Source organism: Vigna unguiculata, chromosome 11 (genome assembly GCF_004118075.2).
Source record: "Vigna unguiculata cultivar IT97K-499-35 chromosome 11, ASM411807v1, whole genome shotgun sequence".
Lineage (NCBI taxonomy): Eukaryota > Viridiplantae > Streptophyta > Magnoliopsida > Fabales > Fabaceae > Vigna > Vigna unguiculata.
In genome coordinates this window covers 3808390-3818736 of record NC_040289.1, presented here as the reverse complement: position 1 = coordinate 3818736, position 10347 = coordinate 3808390, and the positions used below count along the sequence as shown (strand labels likewise).

The window sequence follows — 10347 nt, the reverse complement described above, 5'->3', positions numbered from 1 at the left end:
GAAAAAAATATCCTTTTAATTTTTAGACAATATGTTTTTGATACAATTAGGACTTTGGAATTTTTTAAAGTCTCTACTCAAAATTAATACTTTAATTGTTTTTTTTTATAATTTTAGATGTTCAACACTATTTTTTTTTTAATTTCAACTTTTTTTATGTTTAATTATATTTAAACATTAAAATACATTTATTTTATTATTTTTATTAATAAATATTAAATAAAATATTAAATATATATGTACATCACTTATGGGTATTTTTGTCCTTTAATTAAAATAAAATTGCATTAATAGTTTTTAGGTCAGATTTTAATTAATATCACACTTAACTATATATTTTTGTAAAATTTTGTGTCTATTAATTATCTTTAATCCGTGCCCTTATGATACTTACCCTTTAAACTATACTAATTGTTGTACCCTTTTTGAGTTTGAGACCCTTTAAACTATACCAGTTGTGAAATGATTCATTTCTCTTTATTTTCTTCTCTTCATCCTCTTCCTCTTTTACCAGCACACTCCTCTCTCCCCTTCTTCCTTCACAGGTACACCCTTTTCTTTCATTCATCATTTTCTTCTTTCTTCATTGGCACCCTTCAACTTCTACCTAAAAATACATTATGAACAATACAAAATGTTATTTCGAATTGTCCTAAAATATATTTTTTATTTTATATTTTAGAATATATAATTTGAAATATAAAATTTATATTTCAAATTGCATATTTTAAAACGTAAAATTTGAAAATAAAAGTTAAAATACAAATTTTAAAAAATATAAGAATGCAGATGTAATTATAGGATAAAGGAAGAATCAGCCCTGGTATCAGCATTTATTGCGTACACGTTGGTACTTGTCTAAAACGGTTTTATATATTTTGTCCTCATGTACTGATCGAAAAGAAGTTATTAGGGAAGTGTATCTATTTTAATCAAGTTAAAATCATCTCAATCAAAGTATAAAAAATGAGTTAAAGGAAAAAATACAAAAATGATAAAATATAAATTTGAGAAATAAAAAATTGGATTCTTAATTAAATGGAATTTATTTTTTTTAAAATACTTTGGTTATTTTATTAAATTATAAAATTTTAATCTTTCTAAAATAGACGATTATCATAAAATATTTAAACTATTTACAAAAATAAATTTATGACGCAATAAATTAGTTTAATTAAATATTAAATTATATTTACTCATTAGTTTATAAATTAGATTAAAATTTTTAAATTGGTTTAACTAGACCACGTAGTGATCAAGTGAATGCCACACGAAGACGCGTGGTGTGCCACGTGAACTATCTGTCGTGCTTAAAATCTATTTTCACATTTTTTTTTCTCATTCCAATTTCGCATCAAATCAATGGCAGCAACTACCACTCTCTCCTTCTTCCACTTTCCATATCCAAAGCTCTCTTCGCACTCTCAATTTTCCCTCTCTTCACCTTCTTCCCGCTTCATACCCTACACTGTTGCTTCCCGCCACAATCTCTGCATCTCCACCACAGCCACCCTCTCTCTCTTGGCTTTCCGAAACTCAAACTCTCCGACGTGTCTCGCAACGGCTTCTAGGAACACTCAGCCCATGCTCCCTCCTTACAACGTTTTGATTACTGGCTCAACCAAAGGTTAACACAATATACACTCTTCCACTGTGAATTACAATAATAAATAAAAAAAATACATAGTTACTGTTTGAAAAATGACTCTTAAATTTTCATTTTCTACGTCTTAAAATATCTTACTGGTTTTTTTTGAAGTAAATTTAAGTCTATTACTGGTTTCATTTATTCTAAGACAACAGTAGAGTCAATTATAATTAAACCTTCTGAATTCTTTTTCGTTTTTGTTAAGATGTATTTCAGGCACTATATGTAATATTAGCCAAAATATCTTATTCGTGTCTAATTAATTTTTTTAATTGAATACTGTTTTTCAGCTTAAAATAATCTGATATCATAATAAATAAAGCATACATTATAAATTTTAAATATAATTTATGTATTTTAAGTATTTATTTATTATGAATTTGAAAAATATTTATCCCATGCTGAAATACTAATTAATTTTTTGTTTCTACTTGGAGCAGACTTTCTTCCATTTAAGAATTTAGCTGAAAATATAATTTTCTTGGACTTTTATTGTGAGTATCGGATGAAATCAAGAGATTCAAATTAATTGGAACTTGGATAAGTAGACTTTGTTTGTCACAAGTAAATGCATGCACAAGGGCACCACCACATCATAATTTTTGTTTTTTGTTTTTTGGATATTTTCTAATTTATTTTCCATTTATACTTTTTATATGATATGATATGATTCAGGAATAGGGTATGCATTGGCGAAAGAGTTTTTAAAAGCTGGTGACAACGTCCTGATTTGCTCAAGATCAGGTGTGCAAAAATTATTGGTGTTTCAATGTGTTTCATACATGCACTCTGTTTACTTTTGTGATTTTTTATATACTTATTCAATGTCTTTCAAAATTTTATATCACTTTTGTTGATTCAATGGTGATCACGTTTTTTTTTTTTTCACTTAGCTCCCTTTAATTATGTTAGTAGAGGTTGAAAAAAAAAATCGTTTGAACTCTCTGCAAAACTTAATCTACTTTGGCTACAAGAAACATATTTACATGCTATTTTTTTTTTTCTCTAAGGCTTGATTTTGTTGTCGAAAAGTTTCTTCAATCACAAAATTATAACAGTTAATATATGTTCGCCTTCAGGCCCTGGAAACTTGTGTTTTGTTATTGCTCTTGGAAAGTAAAATTGTGAACCCATGACACAGTATGGTCTTAGGTTAAAGTTCCACTATATGCAAGTAATACTTTCAGCTCTAATCATAATTTTACTTTTTTTTAGCTCTTGGAGATTGAACATTGGAGTAAATCAGTTATTCTCTTACATTGCTTTTAAAATATTTGTTGTATCAGATAATCATTTATGGGCACCTGTTTACTTTCTATTAGTCCCAGTTCTTGTTATCTGTTCTTCTCTTGAAATTTTAATTCACGTTACAAATTATTTCTGAATGCCTGGGATTTTACAGTCTTATTTATCTGAATTTTTTTGTCTTTCTCTGTATCTTTATTTTCATTTAATAGATGAAAGGGTAGAGGCTGCTGTCCAGAGCTTGAGAGTAGAATTTGGGGAGCAGTATGTGTGGGTACCTCCTCCTGAACTTCTTTGTTAATAGTAATCCTACTATGACAAATACATAGTTGGTTTGCATGTGTGTTCTTACGTATTTGCTTTTGTTTCATGCAGGGAGCTAAATGTGATGTGAGAAATGCAGAGGATGTGAAGAATTTAGTTTCATTTGCTCAAGAAAAACTGAAATATATTGATATATGGGTATTAGTGTTTGATTTCTTTTCCTGTTGTGATTGTTGATTTTGCATATATTGGTGGGAAAATATTTCTAAGATTTCATTTTAATTAGTTCTTATTATTGAAGTCATGGTCTGACCATTTAAGCTGCTGTTCTTGTGACTTTAGAAATGATTTTTTAAACTACTTTCTGTAGTACCAGATTTCATATGATAAGTTCAATGACATTATAACATGTTCTACTCGGATCCTTTTTTATTTTGAAGTGGCATGTGTTTTCTTTTCTGCAAATAAACAATTCTGAGTGCAGTTATATCTACAAATTAAAGAATTAGCAGTGTCTTGCCTATAATCTGCTACTGTGCTAACTTCATGAAAAGTATGCTTAAGCGTGCAGTTTATATATACACTAGATTGTAGCAAATGACCAATTAGAAGTTGGATAGTTTATATTACTAGCCACACCGTTATTTACTTGGTACTTCCTTATTGTGGAACTTGAACCAGAGACCTGACTGTAGTAAATGTTTGCCATTAGTACCTGGAAGCTTGTGTTTTCTTAATTACTTCTTGTGTCAGTTTGCTCTTGTTAGACTCTTTGGAGTCAACACTTTAGATAGCACTTGACAAATAAGCTTTGTATAATTCTTTAATCATCTTGTTCCATACATCTCATTTACGGTCAGCTGTCTTTTACAGCTAGCAACATGCATTTCCCTTCCACTCTCCTCCTTAGAGGAATACTGACTTTTTTTTATCAATTTTATTATTAGTTCCAGCCTTTCATTCAATATGTTTCCAATTACACTAATTCTAATTTTTTTAACTTTATTTTGAGAATTATGTAGATCAACAATGCTGGATCAAATGCGTATAGCTATAAGCCACTTGTTGAGGCTTCAGATGAAGATCTTATGTGAGTGTGCGATGCACCTTCTACTCTAAATGTCAAATTTTTAAATTATAGCATTTTTTATTCTCTGCTTGCAGTGAGGTGGTTACAACAAATACACTTGGCTTGATGATATGTTGTCGAGAGGTAAAATATATTCTCATCTAAGAGGCACATGAAATATAAACAAAGTGAGTGCACTATTATGCATAGATATTTAGTTTCCATTTAGGCAATCAAGATGATGGTGGACCAACCTCGAGGAGGTCATATTTTCAATATTGATGGAGCAGGTTCGGATGGGAGGCCAACTCCTAGGTACCTTTTTGGATTTACTGGAGTATTTCATCCATGGTTTTGGTGCAATGCTTATTAGGCATGGTTGCTTAGTGATGCATACTGCTTCCTGGGTTCTATAAATCTAGAAAGCTTGTCTTATATAGCGATCCCCTGGGCAGAAGTCTTGTATGATTTATTTGCAACATAACAAAAATATTTATGATGGTCATTAATCATTAATCAGTTGCTATTTAACATACCAAATCAGTTATTGTTAACCATTTGTTAATTATATAGCATCTCACTTGGTCACATTTTGATGAAAGTGATAGATTATGTGTACTTTTAAGTTTATTATAGTTTCTTCACTTTAGTAAGTCTTATATTTCTGCAATACTTGCAAAGGCAGCAAAGCCTAGGAGTTACATATAATCGGTGGTGTCAGTTGAATTTAGTTTTTGAATTAAATCCAAGAAAGCACTGTAGATTCCAGTTGAAATTGTCAACTTACAAAGTTATCACCAGTCCTATATGCCATGGTGACAATTCACGAATTCTACCTCTATTTCTTAGGTTTGCTGCATATGGAGCAACAAAGAGAAGTGTGGTGCACTTAACAAAGTCATTACAGGTTATTGTTTTGCATTTTAAAATTGTTATTTCTGTTCATGTACCTTGAGTATCTATGATTCTATTTATTTGTAGTCCATTTGTGGTTTTTATCGATTCTTCCTTTCTTTGATTCCTAGCTCTTCTAATAAATAAGAGACGTGTATTACTAAATTACCAGCTTTATTTTGTTTTAAAAAAAAAAAAAACTATGGTTCTTATCTACTATCTACAAAAGAAAAGATGAACCAGACCAATAAAAAATCTACCAAAACATATTTTGTATTGTCATTCTAAATTTTTTGACAAGATAGGTTTACTAGCAAGGGTAAGAATGTTGCGGGAATGAATAGACATGCTAGGCAAGATGGAATTAGAAATGCATTGCAGAGAAAGTTTGGAGCACTTTTTGTAGAAATCTTGGCTTAGGGGGTTTAAGCTTGTGGAGGAGACTTGTGGAGGCCCTAGTCAAGATTGCAACTAAGAAAAACTATGGATGAAACCTTCAAGAAGGGTTTAAAAGTCAAGGATTTGTCTATATACTTGATTTTACAGTATAATGTTTTGATACAACTTGATTCATCTAGATGAAACGCATTTCCTTGATAAGTCGTAGATTTTATTGTCATTCTCTTAATGCAATTCTTGGTGTTAAAAAATAAATGAGCATATCACATACTATTGGTAAATAATCAGCGAAACTAGACAATATTTAAAATTAAAGTATGTGTTGGGCTCCTGCATTGACAAACAATGCCTTGATCTATCTAGTAGAATTGTAAGTTAAATTATTCAGCCAAAATGCTTTAGCTGCTTACAACATGGTGTTTTGACGTTTGTAGCTATTTTTTCCGTTTTAAGCTGGTAAAGTTTTTCTCTATTCTTCCGTTAGACATATTAGATACAAATTTTCTCCTTTCTCTTCTTCCTTCATTGTTCTAATAGATTTCTTTGAATAAGAATTACAATTATGGCTACGGAGATACATGTCTATGTATATAATACGTCTTCTTGACATTTCACAGGCAGAATTGAAGATGCAAGATGTTAAAAATGTCCTAGTGCATAATCTTTCGGTAGGTTTTTTCTTTTTTATATCCTATGAAATATATTATGGGCATGGATACAAAAGCTTGCATGTTTCTCCAATTTAAGTGTTGTCGTGTCATTGTTATTAATTTATAATAAAGGAAAAAAAGGTTTTATTTTTTGTATACTTTCGACCAAAGGTAGTGAAAACTTACAGTATTTTTATATTGATTAATTTGATCTCCAAACCTTAAAAGCATATGGATTTAGTCTTTTCCCTTGAGAATTCATCATGTTTTAAGATGTTAGGAAGGAACCAAGTCACATGCTTTTTATAGTTTAAGGAGTAAAAACTTATTAATATATGCAAGGACCTTGGCCACATTTAACAGAGTATAGAGATTAAAAACACTTTTTTTTTTTCATATAATAAATTAGCAACTCTTCCATAAAAAAAAAAATAATAATAATATTACATGCTTTTTCATTTGCAGAGTCATTCCAGTTCCCTTTATTGTGTTACTAGAACTGAGAATCCCTTTACTTTTAGAGCCTCATTTACTAGAGGAGGCTTGAATGTGCTCAAGAACATACAAATATTTATTACCTTGTACACTGTGATGGAACTTGGTGGTGAGGAACTTGTAGCAAAGTTATGTTAGTCTTACAACAACAACAACAATAACTCCCTTGCTCATCCACTAGGTTAAATAATGTTGTTAGCCTTAGTAAAAAAAAAATAATAATAATTTACCTATTCTATTACCTATCAGACAAACTTATGGTATAATGAATTATTTATAGTTTCAATATGAATTCTCTAGTTTGGACTATGTGCAATTTGATCTCCCAAGATTTTGTGTGTCAATTAAGTCCTTTAGAAACTAAGCAAAATTAGTGTTAATTTCTCTTTGTTTATTATATGCTGGACTCCTCCTAAAGTTTTAATGTTTGGTTTTCACATCCATGTTTATAGCAGTTGTTGTTTTTTTTTCCTTTTTCAATGTTGCAGCCAGGAATGGTTACGACGGATCTTCTCATGTCTGGTGTTAACACAAAGCAGGTAGATTTGCAACCAAGTTATATTATTATATTTTTCATTGTGTTTTGTACTGACTTCTTTGTTATGTGCAGGCAAAGTTTTTCATTAATGTCTTGGCAGAGCCGGCTGAAGTGGTAAGATTTTCACAGCAGGGAATGGTGATACATAAGCTAGTTTTTTACTCTGTAATCTACCATCGTTATTCTCACCTGATATACATTAGAACTATTTGCTCATTCATGCTGCAAAATTTTCCTGGTTTTTGTGACTATGATAAGCACCAAACACTTGGAAAACCTACTCTCATAAGCTAGCCGTTACTATAAGAGAACTAAACACTCGAATACTCTATCCAATATTCTATTCTACTTTATTTGAGAATTAAAAATCTCGTACTAGCCAAGTCTATCAGACGAACAACGTGTAAACAAACTCAAGTAAGAGTAATATATTGCAAGTAAAAAATCCTTCATGATTACTTTCGTAGACCCAAAAGATTAACCTATTAGATTAAGGACTGTCAAACGATGTGATTTCTATTTTGTGTTGGATGACATGACATATGCAGCTCATTGATCAAACGATGTGGTGTTGACAGGTTGCAGAATACTTAGTTCCAAACATTAGATCCATCCCTGCAAACGGATCAAAGAAACCAACATACATTCGATTCCTCACCGGTTTGAAAGCCTATTCCCAGATATTTTCAGTTAAGAGATAAAGCCTAATCTATAGTAGTCAACTTCGTTGCATGCGTTATCGTTAGTTTCACCTATGCACATTTCCATTCCATAGCATAATCTAGCATTTCAATCTTGTTTATAACTTCATGCCTCATTTCCTGTAACTTTACAGAGATTGGCATTCGGGGCAAGAAGGAACCGATACATTCTTGAAGATTGAACTTCATAAAAGTTTGTGCAATGTGCTACTTTTATTTCTGTTTTAGATGTCTATTCATCCCCCCTCCATTTATTTTGAAATTCTAAGCCATTCTTTTCTATTATTATTCTCGGTGAAACTAGAATTTACATGTTTTAAGGGTAGATATAGGTGATAAACTACCTTTAGGCAATGAGAAAGAAGTATTAAATGAATCGTGAAAGCATTTCTTAATGTAATGATTTTCAATAAGAACGTCTTTCTTAATGTGAAACTCATTAGTAATATTATTATTACCATATAGAATTATTGTGGGAATTGCTATTTGCCGAGACAAAATTCTGTTGACTTGACAAACTTCTGCACTCATACGTGTATATTATCATTTTAATTCTTGTAAATATATGGTACATGTTTTTTTATTTACAGTTATTTAATTATATAAATTAAGACATTTAGTATATTTTTTTTGGTTAATTTTATCAATGTAGAATATAAAATGACATTTAATTTATTTAGTTAGTGTTTTGTATTAATTTAAAATACACAACAAAAACATTTTTTCTTGTGAATTTTTTAATTGTGATAACGTTTTTTTAGTAATATACATTTGTCTTTTTTGTTTCTTTTCTAGGATACCCTTCCTATTCAGAAATTTACATAACAACTATACATTGACACCCTCTCTAATACGTTTGAAAAATATTGCTTACATCCTTTATATATATATATATATATATATATATATATATATATATATATATATATATATATATATATATATATATATATATTTTGTAACGTTTTATTTTAATAGATAAATCTATTTAAATAAAACATTACATAAATTAAATATCAGAATGACACAAGGCTTAAGGTATAAGTATCTTATAGTCATCTGAACATATCGAAAAGAAAGCTAAAGCACACCGTGATGCCAATAATAAAATAAAAAGTAAAAGTTTGACAATTAACCAAAGACCTAGACAATAGTGTCTACAGGTGGTACTTGAAGGAATGAGATCTAACCACAAGTCGGGCTACACAATGGAAATTCCATCACTCTGACGCACAAAACGTAAAAGGAGAAAATCACACATAGAACACACAAGCAAGCAGAAAGGGTAAGCTAGAAAAAAACATTTTATCATACAATTGCATACATTCTCATAGTCTGAGATACATACATCAACCAATCATGTGATGACTCGCCAACAATACACTAAAACTCAAGACACGACTTATCCAGATAAGTATAATTAGTCTGATTCATCGGATGCTTGCACTTGTGGTAGTCTCTACTGCTCTACCGAGCTAATTGCCAATGAGTTTCATCCAACCACGCACAAGGTTAGCCCTAAAGTGTTGTGTTTCAAGCCTCCTGCTACTCTCACCACTTGAGTCAATATGCTCTACGTGAGACTAACTAACTCTTTAGAGCGTCAAGATGCAATCCTTACCTTGAATCCTTACCTTGAATCCTTACTAAATTATATAATGAGGCATCACCATGAAACTCCCATTAACAGGGGTCATGGAATTACGTCCCGACGAATGAAGCACCACCACGCAACCATTGTGGAATTACGTCCTGACCAATGAGGCACCACCATGAGATTTCACCTAGAGATTCATGGAATCAAATAAGATCTCTCCCATGGAATCTCCTATATTCTCACACAAGCATTTGAAGACACATTAAAATCATACAACATATTTCTCTCTTGAAAAATAACTAATTCTTATAATTTTTATTCAATCCAACTTAACAACACATTATGCAAACGATTTTGGGATTTTAGAAATAAAACTGCAGCTTGTGTAAAGCTCCAAAAAATTTGTATTTATATTCAAATTAAATATGATTGAATCAAGAACAAAATGAAACAAGAATCAACTTAATTGAATAACTATAAAGAAGGTTATGCACCAAACAAGCAACAAAGGTCAATGTTGTCAACAATCAAACTACAGTGATCTTGCGATAAAAACTGCTTTCAATACAGAGCTCCGATTCAAGATCCGACAAGTCAAAGTTAAGAACTATGTGTTAAGGATCAGCTGTTAAAATTTCAGTTCGATCCAACGGTTAACGAAGTAGGAACCTTCATTTTACGAAAAGTGTGCAGTGTTGTCAACAACCAAATTACAGTGACCTTGCGATGAAATCTGCTATCACTACAAATCTCCGATTCAAGATCCGACCAGTCAAAGTCAAAAACTATGTGTTAAGGATCAACTTTTAAAATTTCAGCTCGATCCAATAGTTAACGAAGTAGAAAC

The 10347-nt window shown here is 30.8% G+C and overlaps 1 protein-coding gene across 1 annotated transcript; it reads left to right on the top strand.

Annotated features, from left to right (window-relative positions):
- The first annotated feature begins 1327 nt into the window (after nt 1-1327).
- Nucleotides 1328-8394, top strand: LOC114168218 (chlorophyll(ide) b reductase NOL, chloroplastic). Its single transcript, XM_028052958.1, has 13 exons — nt 1328-1627; nt 2324-2392; nt 3106-3167; nt 3269-3355; nt 4180-4247; nt 4322-4370; nt 4456-4541; nt 5076-5133; nt 6137-6187; nt 7153-7203; nt 7275-7316; nt 7781-7891; nt 8038-8394. The coding sequence occupies exons 1-13, from the start codon at nt 1363-1365 to the stop codon at nt 8083-8085; spliced, it is 1047 nt and encodes a 348-aa protein (XP_027908759.1). The 5' UTR covers nt 1328-1362; the 3' UTR covers nt 8086-8394.
- The last annotated feature ends 1953 nt before the right edge of the window (nt 8395-10347 follow it).

Bases quoted from the DNA above. Each gene is read 5' to 3' on its own strand.
- LOC114168218 (XM_028052958.1), top strand. From the start codon at position 1,363: ATGGCAGCAACTACCACTCTCTCCTTCTTCCACTTTCCATATCCAAAG. The intron at 4,248-4,321 runs GTGAGTGTGCGA...CTCTGCTTGCAG, and splicing joins GCTTCAGATGAAGATCTTAT to TGAGGTGGTTACAACAAATA. The intron at 7,317-7,780 runs GTAAGATTTTCA...TGGTGTTGACAG, and splicing joins TGGCAGAGCCGGCTGAAGTG to GTTGCAGAATACTTAGTTCC.